The 25,203-nt window shown below is 43.0% G+C and overlaps 1 protein-coding gene across 1 annotated transcript in view; it reads right to left on the bottom strand.

The window, feature by feature from the left end:
• Positions 1-25,203, bottom strand: part of DLG2 (discs large MAGUK scaffold protein 2) — a 907,935-nt gene that overhangs the window by 878,629 nt on the left and 4,103 nt on the right. The window contains exons 2-3 of the mRNA XM_081196960.1: positions 23,774-24,812; positions 8,697-8,828 (exon numbers count right to left, since the gene is read on the bottom strand). Of these exons, the coding sequence (XP_081053086.1) occupies positions 8,697-8,828; positions 23,774-23,792 (151 nt within the window). The 5' untranslated portion in view covers positions 23,793-24,812. The remainder of the gene's footprint in view (positions 1-8,696; positions 8,829-23,773; positions 24,813-25,203) is intronic.

Genomic DNA, 25,203 nt, shown 5'->3' with positions numbered 1-25,203 from the left:
CCCCAAAGTCACCTCCTCAGGACACAAGCCTAGGCAGTGTGTATGGAGGTCCTGGGCTCCCCAGACAACAAGGCCCCCCTCTCAGCCTTGTTGATGTGGTCCAAAGGAAAGCAGTTTATCATCAGCTTGCCTGCAGGAATTGCTGGAAGGAGGTGTACAAGGTGCCAGAACTCTCATCATCCCTGGTCACTGACCATGCTGGCTGGAGTTTATGGGAACTGGAGTGCAGCGGCATCTGTAGTGCCCCCGGCGCACTTCAAATGAATAAAATGAAATGTGCACACATAAACTTGATGTACGTAAGCTACATTGCCAGCCACAAAACGTGCCACAGTGCCTCTTTGCGTCAGTCTTCTGTTCCAAAAGCACGCACGCAAACTAGATACCGTGGCTTTTCTCTTGTTCTTGCCGCTGCCGGGAAGATCGTGTGCCAAGAAAAGCTGAAAGTGTAAATTTTCAGTTCACGGCAACGCTGCAAATGCCCCAGTTTTGAAAAACGCAGAGGGGAGGTTACACAAGCTCGAGAATGAAGCTGGTGTGTGTGTGTTTTGAAAGGATCCGGGAAATGCGCCGTCCTTTAGAGGCAGGGTTTATCTGTGTTTTAGAAAAAACCCTATAGAGATTAGATTTTACCTAATGCTGCGTAAGATGATTACAGCTATTTGCGGAGCATTAATTCCCGCTCAAAACAAAATGATGTTTTATAGAGATGATTCCGCACAAATGCACTCTGTGCGCTCACACACATATCCACATATAAATCTTCTCATTCCCCAGCACAGCTCCCTAAGCTGGAAAACCATGCACTTTTCTTAATGATAAATGTACACAGCAGAAAGGTGGCTGAGAGGAGGAGGAGGAGGAAGAGGAGGAGAATCTACAAATATTGTGCCTGCTTATTCATCTAGTTAGCTGGTGTTGCATGGTGGCTTAGTAGGGGCTGAGCTACGAATCAGGAAGTCCGCCGTCTGAATCTAAGCTCAGCCAGAAACTCACTTGGGAAGTCACTGTCTCAGCCTCAAGTTCCCCCACCCCACCAGCAATATGTAAGTGTAAAGGGACCCCTGACCATTAGGTCCAGTCGTGACCGACTCTGGGGTTGTGCGCTCATCTCGCTCTATAGGCCAAGGGAGCCGGCGTTTGTCCGCAGACCGCTTCCGGGTCATGTGGCCAGCATGACTAAGCCGCTTCTGGCGAACCACAGCAGCACACGGAAGCACTGTTTACCTTCCCGCTGGAGCGGTTCCTATTTATCTACTTGCACTTTGGCGTGCTTTCGAACTGCTAGGTTGGCAGGAGCAGGGACTGAACAATGGGAGCTCACCCCGTCGCGGGGATTCGAACCGCCGACTTTCTGATCGGCAAGCCACAGCGCCACCCGTGTCCCACCAGCAATATAGGGGGGTAATAATAGGAACACAGGAAGTTGCCTTATACCCACTCAGACCATTGGTCCATCTTGCTCAGTATTGTCTTCACTAACCCATGATGGGGCTCTTTTTTGCAATGTCTGGGTGCAGGGAGGAAGCGGTGTCAGAAATCACCCCATTTGCTCACTTCCTTTGCCCATGGAGGGGGTTTTCTGAATGCATGTGGCAGTTGTTCAAGTACACTTGTTGTGTGATTGTTGTGACCAAGAGGGATACACTTGGTAAGAGAGGCAGGGTATTGGCCAAAATGTATAAATGTATAAATCCAAATGTTGTTGGAAATGTAAAGAGAAAGAAGATTTTTATCTTATGTGGTGGTCTTGTAGTAAGGTTAAAGCTTACTGAGAAATGATATATAATGAATTGAAAAAGATGTTTAAAGTAACTTTTGTAAAACAACAACAACAACAACAATAAAAAACCAGAAGCTTTTCTTTGGGGAATTATAGGGACAGAACTACCTAAATTGTATAGAAACCTATTCATGTATGCAACTACAGCAGCAAGTATGTTACCTGTCCAAAAACAGAAAGAAGAAGAAGTCCCAGCAAAGGAAGAATGGATACAGAAACTTACGGAATATGCAGAAATGTTGAAACTTACCAGAAAAATAGGAAATCAAGATAACAAACTTTTTACAAAAGAATGGAAATGGTTTATTGAATATTTACAAATAAACTGTAAACAGTTAAGAACATTGGCAGGATTATTGTAATAACATGCAGTTTTATAATAGTATATATTTAAACTAGATGAATAAATGAGCAAATTAAGATAATTTGGATATGTGGAAAATATTAAAAATAAATTCAAGGAACAGCGGAAAGAGAGGGAAGGAAGTCAAGTTTTGAAATGTTAAGATGAATGTAAAATTATTGAAATGTATAAAATTGAAAATCATAAATAAAATAATTTTAAAAAGAGAGGCAGGGAGGGAGAGAAGGGGGAGGTATTGCATGTTTGTGGCCTGTATGTGAGGCCTGCGAGAGAGAGGGAGAGATACACTCGGGGCGAGAGAAGGTGGGGAAATATAACAGAATCATAGAATTATAGAACTGGAAGGGATCCTGCGGGTCATCTAGTCCACCCCCCTGCAATGCAGCCATCTCAACCAAAGCACCCCTGAGAGATGACGATCCAACCTCTGCTTAAAAACCTCCAAGGAAGGAGAGTCCACCTTCCTGCGGGTGAGAGAAATGTTATGTGGTGTATCAGAGACGGAGAGATCTGGCTACAGAGAAACAGAATGCCAGGGAGGTTCGACTGAATTCTTCTCCCTGATACACTAGCTTTCTGCATGCAATGTTGTTGTTTTTCCCCCAACAGTGGGGAGAAGCAGACATGCAATTCTTGACACGCTACCTGCATCATTTTTTTCTCCCCATTCAGATTCCCCACACACCCCTTCCACCATTGCCCTTTTAAGGCAGGGACAGGAAGCCAAGGTACAGGGTACTCTATCTGGACCCCAGGACCCTCTCCAAGCCATGCCAATGTCAGGGACGGGCAAGACACTGATGAGTGTGCAGCAGGGGAAACGGGGCTGGAGTCTGACTCAGCAGACAGGGTCAGTGATTTGGGGGGACCTGTATCAGCCATAAGGCAAGAGTCTGAGGTAGGGGAACTTCAGAGCTGGAGGGTGGAGCAGAGGGTGGGTTGGAAGGGCTTCCCCACCCTCTTCTGCGCCACTTTCTCCCAGAACCAGGAAGGGGGTGAAAAGGGATGAGCAGAGGACGCTTCCATGCAGGCATAACCTCTGGCTGCATGCAGCAAGCCAGTTGGGGGAAGGTGCATAAACTGGTGGAAGGTACTTAAAGTGGTCCCCTGTTGTGGCAACTGCTCTATAGAGCACGGACCTGGGAATAGCTGCCTATCAAGGGGCTGTCAGGACAGCTGGTTCATCCACAGGTCAGGAAAGGGGACTTGAGACGTGACGTGCAATCACCTGTTATTCACAAAAGTAAAAACACAACTGAGCTCATTCTAGGCTAATCTGGTCCCTCTCTAACCCTCTCCTCCTAGACTCGTCCCAAGCCGTCGTAAACTGCTGCAAGGGGGAGGGACCCCCCTCTGGACCTGTCTGGCCCATGGCTCAGCAATGTGCAAGGCTCTTTGTGACGTGGGTGTCAGTGGAGAGGTAGTTGCAGAGGGATTGCCCAGCCGCTGAGCAACTGAAACAGCATCTGGCTCCTCTCTGTCAGAGTCTGCACTCGTATGGAGTCCCTCAACGTCCAGCCCTATCCCTTGAACGCCTTTCTTATTCTGAGCCCCCGTGTTCACTCAAACCTCCTGCTTCCCCCTCTGTGTCCTCCCTGGGGGGTGGGGATCTTGACTTGTCATCTCCCACCACTCTTTGCCATCCAGCCAGTCCCTGACACTGCCTAGACACTAGATTGGTGTGCAAAGGTATCCAGAGCTCTACAGAAGCGACTGTAGATGTTATCTTTGACAATGAAAAGGTTGCTTTCTACCGTGTGCATTTATTTGGCTGGGAAGCGCCCTTGCCCCATTGGCCGTGCCTTTTCACCTCACTGGAATGTGTCCTTGAACAAAGGCAATGCATCATGCTCGGCCAGGTGAAGAAATGCATGCTGTTGTCAGAAACCTGTGACTTTTGCATGGGTCTTTGGTACCGAGCTAAGCCACACAGCTGTTGCCCTGCCTACTTTTGCCTCGGAGTGGCCGCTGAGACCATATAACACCGGTCCTGAAAGACCTACATTGGCTCCCAGTACGTTTCTGAGCACAGTTCAAAGTGTTGGTGCTGACCTTGAAAGCCCTAAATGGCCTTGGCCCAGTATACCTGAAGGAGCGTCTCCACTCCCATTGTTCAACCCAGACACTGAGGTCCAGTGACGAGGGCCTCCTGGCAGTTCCCTCCCTCTGAGAAGTGAGGTTACAGAAAACCAGGCAGAGGGCCTTCTCAGTGGTGGCGTCCGCCATGTGGAACGTCCTCCCACCAGATGTCAAAGAGAAGAACTACCACCAGACCTTTAGAAGACATCTGAAGGCAGCGCTGTTTAGGGAAGTTTTTAATGTTTGATATTTTATCGTGTTTTTAATATTCTGTTGGAAGCCGCCCAGAGTGGCTGCAGAAACCCAACCAGATGGGCGGGGTATTATATAAAAAAAGTAGAATATATCTTTCATTTCTTCAATGGTTGTGAAGACCACAGCCAGCCAATGTAGGATGCCTGTTTTGGTGCAGCATGGCTGAGTGGATTGAGATTGCCAAGATGGCACTTATTATATATAATAGAGCATCCTCTGATAAACTACCCTCTAGCCACAGCACTGCCAGCCTCTCAGTTCTCCATTTCAATTATTCATCTGTTTCTATAATCAAGGCCTCATTCATATTTATTACTCTTACAGCAACCTAGTAATGAGCCCTGATTCCTCTGCTAGGGAAACATGATACGTCTTAAAAGATTATGCTGCTTAGAAGCATCTCTACTAAGGTTCAGGGGCTGAATGCAAAGCGAAAGGAAATCCAGGCCCCAGTATTTGTGGGGTTTTCCCTACCCATAATTAAAAGCTGCACCTCCAAAAATCCTAGTCGCAGTTCTGGGGTCGCCACACAGCACGCCTGCACATTTTCTGGAACTGCAGCCGGCCCCACCCTTAGGCATGGGAGACAAATTCAGTTTCATTTGCATTTTAATGAGAAACTCCTTAATTCGCACTTCTTAAACCAATAAGCGAACTGAAACCCAATCACCCTACAAATTTTGCACTTCTCAATTTTTTTGTGATGCAGATCTCCATCAATGCGCACAGACATGCATGCATTGGGGGAAAGGATGCATTAGAAATGACCGCATTTGTGTAAATAACATACGAAAAAATATCTCGAGGAACATTGTTTGCATGAAATGTGTCGACAGATATAAGGAGAAAATTGCACTAAAGTTATGGCAAATTTTCATGAGGATTTTTAAAGAAATTGCAAATCACTGCAGAAACACGGAGAACTGAATTTAAGATGCGTAAAATGAGAAATTGAGAGAATAAGGCTACCAGTCACTGCTAAACACGATGGCTATGTTCTGCCTCCACGGTAGTAGAAGTGGTATGCCCAGTGGGGAAACCCAGTCGGGTGAGTGGGGGATTGTTATTGTTATTATAACAATATTTGAGAATTGCAAGTGAGGAGAGCACTGTTGTGCTCACGTCCTACTTATGAGCTTCCCATAGACATCTGGTCGGACACTAAGATGACAGAATTCTGGACTACGTGGGTCATTGGCCTCAACCAGCAGTGCTCTTCATATATGTTCAGAGGCAGTTTGCCTCTTCGCATCAATTGTTGGGAAGCCACAATGGGAAAGGAATTAAGGGACCATTTGTCCTCAGCCCTCTCTTTGAAGGCTCCTTCAGAGTCTGATTTAAAGATAAAGAGCCCAAGAAGAGAAAGCAGGAAGGATCTTGGAAGCTGTAGCACTTGGATGCAGAGTAAGCAGGAAGACTGATCACACCCATCCCAGTTAAAACCTTCAGGCCTAGCTGGTGCATTATTCATTATTATTAACTTGGATTTATTAATCACCTTCCAAACCGCCGCCTCAAGGCAATTCTGCATCTTCCTCTCTCCCAACTCTCTTAACGTTTGCTTTGGTTTTGCTTAAGTGAAACGCTCACCTTTAAAAATATTAGCTTTTGGAGAGTAGAGAAGCTTTTACAAGTTTAAACCTTGAGTTATCTTGTTCGCTGCTGCTGTTGTTGTTGCTGTGGTGTGTGTTTTACTGGTGAGGTTTTGGCTTCTTCTTTGGTTCTGTTTTGTTAGATTTTAACATTTGCAACCTGCCACAAGCGCTGTGAATATTCAGAGTTATAAGCAACTTTTCAGGACAAAAATCGATGAACACACAACAGATCTAAAAAAAGGAATAAGACTGAAAACCAAAGCACAGGGACCATATGACATTTGTGTGAATTTTAATGCAGAAACGCATTACGCGGCAGCCTATCAAACGTGGTCCCAAACAGATGTCAGAAGTGTGATTATTATATGTAACGATTATATAATAATCAGGTTTTATTATGTAACGGCATCCTCTTACAACCTTGGAATACGGTTGCACAGTCACTTATTGAGTATCAGCCAATCCAAGGCATTCAAAGAGCAAAACAATTTTGTAATGAGAGATTATGCATGTTTCGCCATTCCAAAATCTCCGTAATAAAATTTTAAAAGCACCTCGGGAGTGAAGAAAGGTCATCTCAAGTGGGTGGATGGAGAGAATAAATGCATTTGTGGTTTTTTTTAATAGATATAAAAAAAAACATTAAATCAACAGGCTGGGAAACTTCTTTCCTGTTTATCGCAACGAGTGATGAACAGCACAATGGAAGGAAAGCTTGGCTCAAGTAATTCTCCTTTTTCTCACTTACAAAACATCTTAGCTACCCCAAGAAAAACCCGAAATCACAGGAAACAACAACACCACTTTTGTAGCAGTTTTGAAAGCAAGCATTTTGGGGGGAAATATATTAGCAGCATTCCCTCAAGGACAAAACATGCACTGATTGACATGAAAATATATGCCCTGTACATACAGACAAACAAGAGAGATGGCTTTCGCCTTCTGTCTCCAAGACTAGAGCTGAATTTCAACCACAAGGTGATACCTGCTTGAATTCTTTTTTTTATATATAAAATTTTTTATTGGTTTTACAAAACTTTTTTAAAAAACAATACAAACATATAAAAAGACATACAAACACGTATAGTTTCATAACCTTTTTTTTCATAAACCTTGTTTCTCAGACTCCCCCATACCTCCCCTTTCTGCATCCCAATGTCCAAAATTTTTAGCAACTTCTAAATATTTCTGTCAAGATACCTGCTTGAATTCTTCCAAGGAGGATCAGAAAAGAACTATGTCCACCTCTGTAAGACCCTCTCCAAGGGCCTTTCACCACTTCCTACTCATTCTCCTTCCCTGATGCCAACAGACATGTCGTGAGGAAGGAGGAAGTGGAGAAGGTGATGGCAAAAGGCACTCTGCCAAGTCTATGGAAGCACCGATCGGTGACCGGGAACAGACCCAGAATCACACAAACACTCCACCTCCCATTTCTTTCAAAGTGAAAGCTCCAGAGCATCAGATTCCCACCAGGGATTCTGGTTGGAACAGACACTCCATAAGGTCTCAACAAGCACCTGCTACTTCCATCTCCACTTTTCCCATGGTCAGTTATTTGGTCTTATGGAAGGAGAGGAGGAGGAGGTGATGGTGGTCGCTACAATTTCTTCTTCTTCTTCTTAAACCACTGTGCTCAACTCTCTGAACACTTTCAGAGCAAAGAGGAAGGTGATTGCCTATCAAAACTATCAGACACTTACTATCTCCAAAGGTGGGCATATTTGACAGAACAATCTCTCTGCCTCCCAGAGTCACAGCAAAGCATATCTTCAACCTCCTCTTTTGGCCAGACATAACAAGGCAACATTGGAGATCCACTATTGAATCCTCCACCTCTAAATTTTGTCAAGTGGCAACTGTGCCCCCAACACCAAAACTGAATCATTTTCCCAATGTAAAACATTTCCCCAAAGTTTCTATTTGCCCCATCAGGGAAGCCTATAGGTACCCATAATAGAGCAGAAAGCAGCTTGGCGGGTTGGCAGAATCATTTACATCAGGAAAATGAGAGAGCGAGAAAAGTTCCACATCACCATTTATTTTTATTGTGTTTCTAACCCACCCTTCATGAGAAGCAAATTATAGAATATAAAAACAGATAGGACAGTTAAACAAACAAGCAAACACCTGTAGCACTAGAATCAAAAACAGGTAGGTCATGTTTTCTGCCAAGACAGACACCAAAACACGTTTTTCAATTTTCAGGAGGGCAAGGTAAAGAGGGCAAGTGTATCTTCAGCAAACAACAGAAGCTAGAAAGATATGGTGCCCCCTCCTCTGTAGAGAGGAAGCTCCACATTTTTGGAACAATCACCTAGAAGGCTCTCTCACAAGCTGTCATTGCCCACCTCCAAACCTCTGAAAGTAGTGGAACCACCAGAAGCGCCACCTCTGTTATCAGGGAAGAAGGTGGTCTTTCAAATTCTTAACTTTATGGTGATTACCACCTACAGCAACCATAGTTAATAAACATCTCCACATCAAGCTAGTTGTTCACATGACCCCATTAACCAAGCCAATCTATGAGAATCATCTAAGAGCCATCCATCTTCAGCACCCAATTGCATGAATCATAACAACCATGAAGAAAAAATAAGCATTAGCTGGATTTACGTACCTAGCAATGCCTGGAATAAGCTGCTTTTAAAGATGCCCATCACCTTTTTAATGGCCTTTTTCAGTGGCTGCTCTTCCGGCTTTTTCAGCTTCTTGCAATAATCTTCCAGAAGTGCTAAAGCTCGATCCGTGTCTACAATAAATAAAAATACCCAAGGTTATAAAAGTAGTTAACTGGGTTGAAAACGCTGAGAGTAACAAAACAGAGGAGGGGGAAGAGAAGCAGGAACAGATTATTGATCGATGAGAGGGAATAGAAGCACCACACATTAAATAAAGCAACTGTACAATAAAACCATCATCAGAATCAAAGTACAGCACAATGAAGTTTGCTGCAACAGCTTTGGAAATCATAGTCCTCCCAGTCCTCAAAGTGGCCATACTCCATCTCTTCCCTGCAACAGCTTCTGAAGACCTTGCCCTAAGTAGGGCATCCATGTACACAGGATCCAGACCTATCCTGCAATTTCTAGTAAACTACTGCATTTTGACATGGCTTCCCTCAAGTCAACTTCAAGCGATCTTGAGCACAGTATTCTTACTTGAAGCACGCTGAATCCCAGGTGTGTGAAGCCTTCCTTTCCATCACAATTTCCAAAGGTGGAGGTCAAGGGTGGGAAACCAATCAGGCAATTCCATCAGGTGAGGACATCACCCCCCAGACTCCACCCACGGCAGGTGACTTCAACACGCATCAGCCCATGGGTACATGTACAGTGATGGGCAAATTTGACTTGAAATGCAGCAAGAATATTCACTGTGTAAAACGCCTTAGATCTCCTTTTCAGGTTTCTTCCTAGTGATTTGGTGTCGGCTGGTTCTCAGAATTTCCCATTGACTTCCCTATGCTGGGATTTCAGCGCAAAATAACACACTAGAGAGGCAAGCAACTGGTCCAGCGCCAAAAACCACTTCAAAAATGAATCAGTGCTCCAAAGTCTGCCATGAATATATGATTATTTTAAGAGCCCAGGCCTTGGATAAATAGGAAATGAAGTGGCGTTGGGAGATATCAAGGCACAGCTAAGAAGCATGACTTGCATTAGCTATGCTTTGGAGAATTCTTTGGTTTGCAAACCATCTAAAAGCCTACCTAGATATTTATTACACAGGATGCACAGCTCCTGTCCCTGGTAAAAGGAAGTCATTTGTTTCCCCACCTCCTCCTACATAGTGATCAATGAACTGGAGAGGAGGGATGCTGACCATGATGACATCACATGACATGTCACTTTTACGAGACATCACCAGGGGGACCGTGTGGGAAAGATGTGGACCAGTGCATCTCCTGTAATGTATAGCTAAGGGCAGTTCTCCTTATACATTTATATTTACAGATTCCAATAGGGTGGTTTTTATTGGGCTCTGCATGTGGATAGCTCAGAGCACGAGACTCTTAATCTCAGGGTTGTGGGTTCAAGCCCCATGTTGGGCGAAGGATTCCTGAATTGCAGGGGGTTGAACTGGATGACCCTTGTTGTCCCTTCCAACTCTACAATTCTATGATTCTGCAATTCTAAACATGTGAGGCTGAATGCTGAACCCTGGAGGGTTCACCTCTAGCAACTCACACCAAGAACATTTTAACAAAGCATCCCCAAAGGGGCAAAAATAGATGCAAAATGGAGATTTATCAACAACAGGTAACAAACAATCCTGGTTACCTGATACATTACTTTACTGATCAGTATTGGCTGCTTGATAACCCTTCAAAGGAGACTCTACTGTGAAATTGATGGCTCACAATTCATGAAGCAGTTCAGTTCTATCATCTGTGGTCTGAATCAAGATAATGGCTTTTTGCCCCACTATAGGTGTCCTTTAGGTCACCAGTCCTAAAATGTTGTGTTATAACCAACACTGCTTGGGAACTCCAGGCCAACACCATAATACCTCAACCCCCAAAACACAATAGCATCACGTATTTCAGTAACAGTTTTATTCTGTAAACAATGGAAGACTATATTCTTCTGTTCTCAATCCCTCCTCCTACTTCTGCATCCTTGAAATGTTGGGGGGGGTTGCCATCTGGAGGTGACGCTTAAAATTGGACCCAGAATCCAAACCCATGATCTTATTCAAAATTCGGCTCCCGACAAACAATTTAGCTTTTATATTTGAACTGAAGACCTCATTTCCTCTTTCAGCTTGTTGACTAAGCTCTTGCAACTCTGTTGTCACTCCACAAAACCTTGACTATTGATGTAAAATGGAAAACAAAACAAAAAATGTAGCTCCTTTCCCACAAATACTTAGATTAAATATTGTCAAATGATAAGAACAACACACACAAATAAATATCACAAAACTATCTCTGCAACACATAACCAAAGTTAATTTGTTGACTAAATGCTGTAGGATTAAAGAAGCTACCAATTAAAGTAAATGTCGTATTTGTGTATAGGGTTTCTAACTTTTTGAGTCTAGTTGATAATAGTTTAATCAGCAGCAATTAACAGGTAACTTGGGTTTTCAAATGATTCCAACAAACTCCTCTGTTATAAGCATAGGAGTAGGCTAAGCTGCTTTTTTCTAGTCAGTTGGCAACCCTACTTATGTAAGACCCTCATCTGATTGTAGGAGCTATTGAGAATTATTTCCCTTCACTGGGTGAGAATAGATGATTAGCTCTACCTTGGATATTTATAGTGCACAGTTAGCTACAAAGGCAGCTATTCTTAGGACTCAAACATATTTGCATTTGTAATTGATTTTGCACTCTTCCTCTTGGTTCAAATGAGCATCGTTCCCATTCTGCCTGCTTAAAAGTTCTCTGCAACTCAATCAGTTGGCTGCAAGCCTCGAAAACCACACAATCATTTCATACTTAAGCCAGAAACTCCCTGGACTAACAGGAGGGAAACAGCCTAAAGACACCCAAGGGATGCTTCCCTTGTAACCAGCGTCCAATTGCAACCAGGGTCGGCTCTATCATTAGACAGAGAGAAGCAGCTGCCTCGGGCAGCAGGTGCCGAGAGCCACAGAGGGAGGAGCAGTATTCTACTAAAAAGATGCAAAAATGCAAGGATTTCCACTTGCACAGTGGAATTTCCCCCCTCCTCGTTCTGCACACCTCATGCCCTCCCAAATCTGTTATAGGAATCCCCAGAACAGATTCAGGGGCTGCACTGGTGGAGGAGAGGTGGGAAGTTGTGCATGCAGAAATCTGTGCTCTATTGGGCCCCCTCCAGATGATTTATGGATTGAGCATTCATCCTGATTAGCTTGCACAAATCTTAGACGGAGGTTGGATTACTTCCTATCTTCACTGAGCATACATCCTGGTTTGTTTGCAAAACAGTTGTCATCCTCAGTGCCGAATTTACGTATAAGCTAAACAAGCTATAACTTAGGGCCCCACTCTCTTGGGGCCCCCCAAAAAAATTTAAAGGAAAAAAACCCTGGATGTACATTTCCAAAATATAAGATAAAAAACAAATAAAATAAAACCTACATACAGCAACAGTGTTTGTGTTGTGTAGGCTCCTATGATGTAAGTCATGGGCCCCGCCTGCTAGCCTGCTCCCTAAAATATCACTGGTTTGCTCCTTTCTATATACAGGGTGCCTACATTCTGCATGTGCAAATGGCTTTAGATATCTATTAGGTCCATAAATTACCATATAGCATATATTCAACACAAAAAACAGTGACAATTTGCTGTTGACAAACGACAGCTGGACATATAAAGGGCCCCATTACCTTCAGTAGCTCAGGGCCTCATCAAACTTAAATCCGGCCCTGCATTCACCTCACGTTGCTTAACAAGGTTCTACACGTCTTTCTGTTAGCAATCCAACTTTTCATGCATTTTCCCTGTCCCTTTTCCAAAGCACAAGAAGTCCACAGCTGTTATCCTAAGTGGATTCGTTGCTCCAGGACAAAGGATGTTAATCCAGTTTAAATGTGCAAACCTAAAGTTCTGGTTTGTTTGTGGGCCCCACAGCACACTTGCAGTCTAGGGTGTCCCAGCCCACAGCTTAGAAATTACTGCAAATGTACATTTCTCTAGTGTTAAAACCCAGCACGTCTCCAGTTGTAAATTCCTTCCACAGTTCCCCCTACAAAGCATTTACTTGTTCCCAAGATATACCCACTGATAATTGCTGTTGTTGTTAAAGCAATCAAAGAGAACAACTCTCCAGCCTTCAAAGACACAATTGTTTTCAGTGTCTCATGGCCAAACTACAAGACATCTGTGAGAAAACCTCATGATATTTCAATTTTTACTTTCAAGGGTGGGGGTGAGAGCTTTGAATTCAATCTGATGAATGGTGTTTGGGGACCATGGGGATATTTAGGGGGGTTGTTTTATTCTGAAGAAGTGCCACTACTAGTGGGGGGGGAGAGAGAGAGAAATCCCATTCAGTTCTCATTTAAAGGAGAACCTGCCTAATTCTCACTAATACAATACAGTGGTACCTCGGGTTACATACGCTTCAGGTTACATACGCTTAAGCACTTTGCTTCAGTATGAGAGCAGAAATCGTGCTCCGGCAGCACAGCGGCAGTGGGAGGCCCCATTAGCTAAAGTGGTGCTTCAGGTTAAGAACAGTTTCAGGTTAAGTACGGACCTCCGGAACGAATTAAGTACTTAACCCGAGGTACCACTGTATGCAAACCAAATCGCAGCCATCCTTTGAAATTTGTACTTCTCCAAATTTTGCAATGCCATTCTCCAAGTAACTTGTACGTAGCTGCCAGAGTTTGGTACTGCCCAAGCTTCCTGTGGCTGCTGTGGGGGCTGTTTTTATTCTGTTTGTTTTGTTTTTGTCTTTTTAAGAGTGTTATTCGTCAGCTGGAGACCCTTGGATACCAAGCAACTAACAATTCAAAAAAACCATAACCACAACTCAAAACTGAATATAGAATGCAGTACAGTGAGCATGGAATGTACCGTATTTTTTGCACCATAACACTCACTTTTTTCCTCCTAAAAAGTAAGGGGAAATGTCTGTGCGTGTTATGGAGGGAATGCCTACGGGTGGCATGCCGACAGATTTTCCTCCTCTAAAAACTACGTGTGTGTTATGGTCAAGTGCGTGTTATAGAGCGAAAAATACAGTATATATTGGCAGGGTGTGTGGAGAGACATGCGGAAATGAAACTGCTTTTGAAAACTGTATACAGTGGTACCTCGCATTACAAACACCTCAGGTTACAAACACCTCGGATTACAGACTCGGCTAACCTGGAAGTAGTACTTCAGGTTAAGAACTTTACCTCAGGATGAGAACAGAAATCGCACAGCGGCAGTGGGAGGCCCCATTACCTAAATTGGTACCTCAGGTTAAGAACGGTTTCAGGTCAAGAACGGACCTCTGGAACGAATTAAGTTCGTAACCAGAAGTACCACTGTATTAGGAATAAAGCATGGAGATATGTGTATATTAGGAGGAAGTTGCACTAAAATGCTGACGAGTTTTCATGAGGCATAATAATAATAATAATAATAATAATAATAATAGTGTGAAAATGTGGGGAACTGAATTTAAGATTGGAAAAATGAGAAACCGGGAGAACTGAAATAGGTACATTCTCTCAGCCCTAGCTATAGATCAGTGATGCAACACACGTTCTGAACGGACAAGATCCCAAGTTCAATCCCGGCCATCTCCAGTTAATAGCCAGCAACAGATTATGCCAGAGACTTCCGATAGCCACTGCCTGTCAGCCTAGATAATACTTAGCTAAAATGGACAAACAGCCTGACTCCATATAAGACGTACTGTATTCAATCAAGTTTAAACTGTGCCCAAATATAGGCTCCACTCAGGTTGCATTCAAGCCAGTTTTGTGGATATGGGGGAATGGGTCAATATGGTATAACTATTTTTCCTCCACACTGTTTGCTGAATCTTCCCTACATCTTATTAGTCCTGGTGTGGGAGAGGGGGACACCCACACTATGGGGCTAACAGCAGCTTGAGGGGTAGGAAAGAGGGTCCCCAACCCACATACTTCATGGAATCAAATTTGGGTTGCCAACTTTCCTTTTTAAACTTTCCTGGCTCCTATGCCTTTTAATAACAGTATAGCAAGAAGGTGTTGAAACAGGCAAAACTTTGCCTTCCGCTTGATCTCCCTGGTAAGAAAGTTGTTCGTCTACTACAGGGGTCAGCAAACTTTTTCAGGAGGGGGCCAGTCCACTATCCCTCAGACCTTGTGTGGGGCTGGACTATATTTTGGAAAAAAAATATGAACGAATTCCTACGCCCCACAAATAACCCTGAGATGCATTTTAAATAAAAGGACACATTCTACTCATGTAAAAACACGCTGATTCCTGGACCGTCCGCGGGCCGGATTTAGAAGGCGATTGGGCCGGATCCAGCCCCTGGGCCTTAGTTTGCCTACCCATGATCTACTACATTTCTGTGATTCGAGTGCTGAAAGGTGGCGAGCCTATGCCAACACAGAGGCAAAATACTAACCAGCTAAAGTGGCGCAAACTGTAGCCCTAGAACACACACCAGCAATTGGATCGTTTTAATCAGATTATTTTAAATTCTAGCTAACAAGGTAGAAATGCTGTCTAGCTTTGGAGTGGCTTAGCTGCAGCAATCCAGCTTAAACAGGGGAAAAAGTGCAAATGCATTATAAATATGAGTTTATTATTGTGTCGCGGTTTACGTAATTTCAGGTTTTCCCTCTGCAGTTCCATGACATGAATATGCAATTGCTTGGGTAGCCTTAGGGTAGTGTGAAAATTCTGTAGAATGGAGCACAAAGAGGCACGCACAGTGCCACTGGAAGTTGAGAGCCCAAAGTCCGCCATTGTGCACAGCTTGTAAATCGGTAGAATACTGTAGTTGATTATGAAGGCGTTCAATGGGAGGGTCTGGTTTTTGACCCCTGTCCAGTACCTACTGGGAGCAGCATTATAATAAGGGTCAGATCACTGGTTCCTCCCAGTCCTGCCTGGGGATGCTAGGGTTTGAACCTTGGAGCTTTTGCATGCAAAGTTCAGTGACTTAGCCACAGACTTTGCATGACAGGATATACTCCCCTAAGCAAATAGCGGAGAGGTAGCTCTGAACCATGGGACGCGGGTGGGGCTGTGGGTTAAACCACAGAGCCTAGGACTTGCCGATCAGAAGGTTGGCGGTTTGAATCCCCGCAACGGGGTGAGCTCCCGTTGCTCGGTCCCTGCTCCTGCCAACCTAGCGGTTCGAAATCATGTCAAAGTGCAAGTAGATAAATAGGTACCGCTCTGGCAGGAAGGTGAACGGCGTTTCTGTGTGCTGCTCTGGTTCGCCAGAAGTGGCTTAGTCATGCTGGCCACATGATCCGGAAGCTGTATGCCAGCTCCCTCGGCCAGTAAAGCGAGATGAGCACCGCAACCCCAGAGTCGGCCACGACTGGCCCTAATGGTCAGGGGTCCCTTTACCTTTAGCTATGAACCAGACCAGCCTCTTTGTGACTTTTTCCCAAACAATGTTCTCCAGTCAGGGGTGGACCTTGAGGTCTGTGTGACGCCAACATCCAGACCCTCATGGGCAGGCATTCAAGGCATTCAATTTGCAGTTTCCAAAACTATTTGCAAATTGGGAAAAAGTCATCCTTCAAAATTTGCAATGCTATTCAAGTTCTCCAGCCATTTAAGGGGTACAAAAATGGGTTTACAAGGGTAAAATGGGTATCAAAATGCACACGCTAGTGAAAATAACATGCAAAATGTGTTATTTTATTGCTGGAAATTGCTTTACAAAGCTAGCATCTGCTAGGCAAAAAGGCATGCAGAAATATGTGTAAGGAGAAATATGCTAATGAAATTTCACGAGGAATAAAAAAAAAAAAGCAAACTGATGTGGAAATTCAGAGGACTGTACTTAAGATTGGGAAAATAATAAACTGAGACAATCCGAAATAGTCAAACCTCGGTTGTCAGACATAATCCGTTCTGGAAGTCCGTTCGGCTTCCGAAATGTTCCACAACCAAGGCGCAGCTTCCGACTGGTTGCAGGAGCTTCCTGCTCTCAAACGAAAGCCACGTCGTACATTCACCTTCAGAAAAACGTTCAAAACCGGAGATTTGCTTCCAGGTTTTTGGCGTTTGGGAGCCGAAATGTTCCAAAATGGAGGCGTTTGGGAACCGAGTTTACAAATTAATCCATCCCTACTTGTGAGCTCCTGAAGAGCATAACTAACTATTGCAAACTGACACCAACTTTGTACTAGCATATTTTAAATTTGCCAGAATGTGTCTGGCTATACTTTCTGGATGAGACATAGACATAACTGATGGTTGAAAACTTGCTTTCCTCTTCTCTTCTCCTGCCCGCCTCAGCAATATGTCACAGCTTCTATAGCTTACATATATAGCAAGGGTATTTAAAATGAGAATTGTCATAGCGTCCTCTTTTTTGCTCTTCAAAATATGGCAACCCTAGAGTTGCTAGATCTGCCATTTTAGATGGTTCAGCTCCTACCCTGGGTCTCTAGAAGCTAACTCTTCTCTCTAAGCTGGGAGTTGAAATGCTAGATGTTTCCTCAATGAATCTGGGAGCTGCAGTTGTGGGAAGGGGAGAGTCCTTAGTATCTGATATACTAATTATAAACTCATTGTCTGAGTTATGGTCCATATGAAGCCAAAAGGAAACCCGAAGATTTGCAAAAAAATAATAATACAAAAACCCTACAAGAGGAACTCAAAAACATTCAAATGAGGACTGAGCATGCTCAGTGGCTGTGAAATGTTGGCGATCAGAAGAAAAGGAATTGAAACGGGTGAGGTGGAATGGGGTGTTCTGGAAGAGGGATGGGCTAGCTAGAAGCCTGAACAGGAACATGACACACTGCAACATTTTATTGCAGTTTCTGTTTGATTTGTCCCAGCCCCACCCGTAGAACTATATAGTTCTCAGTGGTGATTGAGAGACTATATTAAACCAATTCTGAGGCTACTGTGTTATTCACACATTTCTGGGAATAAGTCCCACTGAAATTGATGGCCTGCAATAGATGGAGTTGTAAATGTGTGGCACAGCCTTCCCCAATGGCTTATTTCTTCTACTGCGTCTGCAAATTCTTAGCAAGGTGAGCTGTGCTGCTTCCTATTCGAACTAGCTCACCATGTCTAAGTGAGATCACTCTTTGTCGGAACAATCACAAACAGCATCCCTGTATTTAAGTGTTTTTCAGTCATCCGATTATCCCGTAGAGCAAAGAGAATAAGCCCTAGATTTTGGTGCTATTGTTTACAACCATGATCCAAATGTGAGCTATATGTCAAACAGTATGCAAGGCAATGGTATGCCACAGGCTAAGACTGCCATGTGATGCAGCAGAAAATTAAAGCCTTGTCAATAACATGGGACTTATGACACAGACCCCACTGCCTTGTTAAGTCTGCAAAAAGCCACCTAAAAGCCATTAGCAGGGAAGGGATTATTATGGGGGGGAGGGTATATTAGAAGGGAGAAATAACATATTACGAAGCCAAAATGTATTGTCTTTCAAAACAGTTTTAGGCCACCTGATGTTTCCCATCTGGCAGCCTGGTAAATATCCGCGTCATAAGAGCTAAGTGGGAATGGGGAACTGAAAAGTAAGGGCAACATTTGTTTACCCATAAAGCAAAGTTATCAACAAGCACCAATCTATATATGTTAAATAATATCCCACCACCACCACCCATGAATATAAGACATAAACTTTACTCCTCTACTGGCATTAAAACAGTAATTTTCTTGAGCATTGCAGTATAAAGCAAACACATTCTCCCCATCACACATCTGGCTGGGTTTCCTAGATCCAGTTTAATCCACCTGCCCACAATAAGCACAATATGTTTGTGTAAACTGGACCTGTCTATACAGCCAAGCAGTGAAGCTTTTCCAGGAATTTACTACTTAAAGACTTCAGGTGGAGAACCACGTTTGAACACAATAAGCTTCCTTATATACCAATTACAGATAGGTAGCCGTGTTAGTCTGCCATAGTCAAAATAAAAAAATTCCTTCCTGTAGCACCTTAAAGACCAACTAAGTCTTTAACTTAGTTGGTCTTTAAGGTGCTACAGGAAGGAATTTTCTTATATACCAAGTGAGACCGCAGGTCCATCTTGGCCAGTAAATAGAAGCCACCTTGAAAACTAGATCTGAATTTGCCTTTCTGTACAATGACCAATGTGCTCACCATCATTCTCTCCCCGCCAACATTTTCCCATTTAAGGTATTATTCATGTAATTTTTATTTTATTTTTCAGTGACTGATATGCCAAGAAGTTTTTTGTGGGATCCCCTGCAAATTCTGTCTATTTACAAAAGAAAATGCTGGCCATTCCTACAGCTCCCTTGCTGTGATTCTGTGCCAAAGGGGTTTTATAATCCACCCATCCACAACCTGTATATATATTTTTTTAAAAAAGTAGGGTTGTTGTTTTTTGGCCTCTACCCACTTTTGTACTCCAGCCCCACTGGAGACAGCCAGCAACTTGGCTGCCAGCACTCCTACATAAAATAAAACCTCACATCTGGCCTTCGTAAACTGCCTTTTTTTCCTTCTGCAACCTTATAACAAAATTATATGAAGTAAACAAAACAGTGGAGAAATATTCCAAATTCACTTCACTCAAAAAAAAAAAAAACCCTGAAAATTTTACTGGCAAATAAAAGGCCACTGACAGCAAGAGATTTTCTCAAAGGGTAAACGGCAGGTATTGATCTCCCATGGAATCCCACTGGGGATTGCTTCAAAATTTCCCTTTTTACACACAAGACCTATTGTCGTATTTGCATACACAGGCAAGCACACTGCATGGATCATCTCTTCTCTCACTTGCCAGCAGAGTTCCCCAGCGTGCCAGCCCTGAGTGCCTAATATTTAACCATGGTTGTCCAATATCCCATGAAGCTGTGATGCTGTGATGCTATTGATGCTTGAAGAACTGGCCTGTTGCCTGCTTAGCACAACTATCTTTTTCTTCTTTTTATTAAAAAATTCACATTTTTAAACAACTGCTGCCTTGTTAAAAGTTACAAAAATGCATTTTTTAAAAGCGTATTGCTTCACAACAGCAAGTGTCCACAGAACCATGCTCACAAGAGGTAGGGGGTCATTTGCCATGGTGAGTGTGGTGAAGGGTAAACTCCAACCTTTCTCCCACCCTTGGAACTGGAGAAGGTGCAGGGTCTCATCCCCACACTTCAATTACGCTTGACATACTCTGTGTGCCTTAGAAATGCCTGGGGTGCAGGTGGCCTTGCAAATGCACTGTGCATGTGGGTTCCTTGGAAGCCCCACTGCTGCCGCAGTCCCCACTCTCAATAGGGGGGCTGGGGCTTGTTGCTTTCATCCTGCACTTGGGCATGAAACACAACTCTAAGTGATCCCTGAACTCTTCTCTAGCATCAACCTTGGAATTAAAGGTGCTGTGACAAGACCTTGTCCCCATGCCACAGCCCATGCAGTGCGCATTCCAGTGCACAAAGACTTAAGAACAGCTCTCATGTATACATCAGAAAAGATCTGATCAGCAAATGAATGCCCTGTCAAAATAACAAACGAAACGAGGGGACGCACGCTTATCCATAATGCACATTTGAGCAATCCATGCCAACCTGTCTTCCTGAGATTCCTTATTAGCACAATACTTCTTTTTTGCAAGGTGGGGGCAAATCTGTGCCAATATTTCTTGAGCTAAATTTAATAGACTTTCAGTGGAAATCCTCAGAAGCAAGTTTCACTGAGTTCAATGTGATTTTTAACAGTGTGCCACTGCAAATTTTGTCCCTAACACAAGCCATGAACGTTAAAGGATATTTGACTATTGCTACTAGTAGTTTAAGGGACGCGGGTGGCACTGTGAGCCTACAGCTTGCCAATCAGAAGGTCAGCGGTTCGAATCCCTGCAACGGGGTGAGCTCCCCTTGTTCGGTCCCAGCTCCTGCCAACCTAGCAGTTTGAAAGCACGTCAAAGTGCAAGTAGATAAATAGGTACCACTCCGGCGGGAAGGTAAACGGCGTTTCCGCGTGCTGCTTTGGATCACCAGAAGTGGCTTAGTCATGCTGGCCACATGACCCAGAAGCTGTACGGCGGCTCCCTTGGCCAGTAAAGCGAGATGAGCGCCGCAACCCGAGTCGTCCACGACTGGTCCTAATGGTCAGGGGTCCCTTTACCTTTACTAGTAGTTTACTAACAATGTTTTACTACTGTAAATGTACAAAACCTCACTACTAATATATGAGTTACAGGACTTGCAGTGAATGCTACCAGTTTATACACCACTTCTAAGCCATGTTCTGTTAACAGAGCAGTCAGCTCCTGAATGTTTCAGACACTGTCTGGTCATCTTAACATTCATGCAAAATATTACCTTTACAGCTGCTTGCTTGTTCAGATACAGCGTGAAGCAGGATGATTCTGGACATTCCTGGTAACAACTTTTGTGAAAAGTTTTCTCTGGATGCTATAAGCTAGCCCTACCATTAGGCAAGCAGAGATAGAGTGTGAGTCAATATTAAAGGGCAGCAGTTCAATTATTTAGCTTTCTATGGATTGGATCCAAGCTCCCTTCCTCTGAGAGAAGAGACCTCCTTGGTCGGAGGAAGGATCCAATACTTTAATTGTATCACCATTTAGATTTTCTGCTCAGGCACCAAAATCTTGTACCATCTCAGTTGGGTGTTTCTGTTTATGCTTCTTGGCTTTCCTCAACTGATTAGGATGAATATTATTCATTATAAACAGGATTGCCATGCTATTCTGCAAGACAATTTTAAATTTCCGTATTTTTTGCACCATAACACTCACTTTTTTCCTCCTAGAAAGTAAGGGGAAATGTCTGTGCGTGTTATGGAGGAAATGCCTACGGGTGGCATGCCTACGGATTTTCCTCCTCTAAAAACTACATGCGTGTTATGGTCGGGTGCGTGTTATAGAGTGAAAAATATGGTAATCTGAAACAAGTTTAGGGTCCTTATGACTTCAGACATCTCAGCTATATTTCTGTAACATGAAATAATACATTACTGGGAGATATGTTTGTTTAATGTAGAAAGGCTGTTCTTTTAATATTGCAAATCAATTGGCTCTCTTGGCCAGATTAGGTTACACTTGAACTAAAATAGAAAAGACAATTGCCATCTACATGTCAAAACAACTGCTATGTTGGAACTAATGCAACAAGAGAGCAAAGCCCCCGAGTGGGAGGGCAACCAGTTTTTCTGGGTATATGTTCAGATAACTTCAGGGGGAAAGTTATTCTGTGTGAGAAAACTCTGGAGAAATGTTCCCAAAATCAAGGAGCTAGTTAACATCACAAGGTTTTTAAGGTGCTTATGGATGCAAAAAGAGAGTGCATGTGATTGCCTCAGTCCAGGGCTCCATCTGCACTCTGAAACTGCATGCTGAGTTTTTGCTCAAGCATTAATTTCAGTACAGGCGGCAGCTCAGTCCAGTGTTCCCTGTGTCCGTATGTGCCGAGCCGTACTTTGATTTGGCGTGAATGAGTAAGTTCTAGCATGCGTGTGACGGGAGATCTCGTAGATTACCAAAAATGGCTGAACTCTCAACATAATCACTGTTTCTGGCACAGGCACCAGAAATGTTAGCCTTGTCCTAAGAATGCTTATCCGGTGCTTTTATTCTAAGTAAACAACCGCTTGACAGGAGATATGTCAGCACAGCTCCAGGCTTTCCAAGCCATGTTTCTCAGAACAGGCACCATAGTAATCATCCAGATTTCTAATTATTGTGGCAAATGAGCAACAGCAACACCACCACCAGTAAGAGAAACCACACCATTTTCTAGAAATGTGTTGCACCTCTGTTGATCATGGCTGCTATTGAAGGGAAATATCCATGCTTTTCACAAGGCAGGGACTGATGGCGACATTGAACATGCGAAGCTGTAACGTGTTCAAAGTCAGACCACTGAAGCATGTAGCTCAGTGCTATCTGTTTTGACTGGTGGTACTCTCCAGGGTCTCAGGAAAGGTTTCAACCCTAACCGAAAAACAGGTTGCCACTGTAGCGTAACCCAGAAACCCAGAGCTATGCAAATCGGATTCCCAATGGGTAAAGATACAGGGAGCAAGCCAATCGTGTCCCTAGGGCTGCAGGCACTGCCTTCCTATATCCCAAAGAAGTAAATGGTTGCCATTCCTACAAGGAAAAGGAAAAGCATTGGAGATGCTGGTAAGCAAGGGAGGAGGAGGTGTCTCTATGTGCATTAGAACAAAGATGCATTATAAGAACTCCACCCCCAACAACAGCCAAGCCCTCCCTTCTTCAGACCCCCCTCATCTTTAGGATGAGCATCTCACTGTTGTTATATATCATATACACATTTTTGTAAAACGGAGTTGGGAAATGTAGGGCTACTTTAAAAAAAAAAAAATCTGCTTAGCTACAGCCACACAACTCCCAACACTACTTCATTATTAGATAACTTTTTTTTTAAAAAAAAAAAGATTATTCAAATCATATTGTTTTCATGAGCAGTTTTATTTTACGTATAAACCTTGTAGTGGGAAATCTTGAAACATATTCCATGGCTAAATGATGGCTATAACAGGTATACTGTTGCACTTTTTATAAATATATCTAAAGTAATGAAAAATGACAAATCAGAAAGATTTTATCATTTTAGTGTACCATTAAATACTGATTTGAATTACTATTTTTTTTAAAAAAAACAAGTCTCACTTAGAAGCTATTCCATAAACCCTAAGCCCACAAATTTACTTCAGAGAAATTCTATTTATTTATTTTTATTAAAAAAATGTTTACTGTTGGAATTATTGTATGTACAAGATTACAGGGTTTCTCATTCCTATACCCCACCCACAGCTACCCTGGTACTACATAAACTACAAAGGCTTGCGAGAAACCAGCATTTGAGATCAAAATGTGTCCTAGCAGATTTTAAAACATTCCAGTTGAAGTAAAGAATAGTTTTGCATGAAAAACAAAATGCATGAAATGCTTCTCTTTCACCTCTCCACAGAAAAACAAACAAACAACAATTTCATTCTCCCATTCAAATGCTTTTAATGTAAAACTGCATGTATGAGAAATCCAGCTTGTTAAAAAGATAAGACAAAAATGAGATAGGAAGCTTCATAGCCCACCTTTCTTCTTGACTGGCATTCTCGCTGTTATTTCTGGCACTGGACGCAAACACTTATTTACCGGTATCAACAGAGTCCCGCTGGGATTGACTTGTAAGGTCAGAAGTCTGCCATCCAATTCAAAACACACAGTTCAGCTTTGGAAGAGAGCTCTACATCTTCATTTCCCACAATGGCACTCACAGTTTTTGTCCAGTTAAAAACTTCCAACACAACCCATGGAAACAGAAAGGAAGAAAAAAAGTTTAAGAGAATTTTTGCCAGAGCACTTGTCAAAATCTGTAAAATATTTCCCAATCTATAAAAATATACAAGAGAAAACACTCGTCAGCCTACAAAATTGTATAAGATTCTCTCTTATGACAGAATAGGGGCTTTTTTTTTTTAAGAAGTTAAGTGAATGTAGGAAATACAATTAAGGCACAGTCCAAGTCTTGGCAGTCCAAATGATCCACTTCAACACATTCCAGCATCACCCAAGTTTAAAACCAGTTCTCAAATAATCCAAACGTCCAAGGAAGACAGAAGAGCTTGAAAGGGACCTTTTTTGCTGCAATCACAGGTGACTTTTGCCAGTTAGCTACAGCACTGGATGCACACAATGGTCTTCTGCGTATTAGGAGAGGAAAAAACCTCCCAGGTTTCATTCGGTTACCAAACAGCAGTCACTTTCATTTTTATTTTCTCCACCCAGCCTTCTGGCCTTTAATGTCCCTCTGATCTTTGCTTGTATTAAGCCCAAGAGGATTGAAAGCAATCCCTCAGCATGGAATTATTAAAGTGACAGTGCTATTCACAGGGCAGGCTGGTGGAGCAGACTGTTGTGCACAGGAGTCATTGACTGCTTGCCATTTCACTCTTTGCTCAGCAGCAGCTGCCTAATGAGAGAGGAGCAAGGTTGTGGCAGAGCTTCTCCAAATGTTATGCAGAGATGTTGGAATATTAACAGAGCAGGCCATGAAGTCAGTCGGAGGTTCTCCCGTTTGCTGGTGCAGCTGGCTGGCCTCACCATAACCTCCTATTTTCCTTCTTTTTCCCCCTGCAAATAGAAAAAAATGCAATTGACAGTTTTTCCCTTCCAAAACATTGAAAATAAAGGATTAAGGGGGGAATTAGTCTCCAAATATTACACTTTATACATGTGAAGCACAATGGTACATCTTACACGTAACCCTACACTGCATCTTCAAAGAGTTAAAATGGTACAATGGGGTTATTTTCCACTGCTTTTGAATTGCTTTGAAGCAGACTCACAACTTCCTATCATTCTCCTATCACTTAACAGATATTTGTTTCCCAATAATAAGACCTATTCTCATATTCTGATAGTTTGGCTCTTTATAATTGAAATGAAAGGTTGGCTTAAGAGGAAGAGGAACTTCAAACTGCACAAAAAATGTTTGTGGGAAGAACACTGGGGTGAACATTAA

This window comes from Podarcis bocagei (genome assembly GCF_964188305.1).
Source record: "Podarcis bocagei genome assembly, chromosome: 6".
NCBI lineage: Eukaryota > Metazoa > Chordata > Lepidosauria > Squamata > Lacertidae > Podarcis > Podarcis bocagei.
This window is presented reverse-complemented; position numbering and strand designations above follow the sequence as displayed.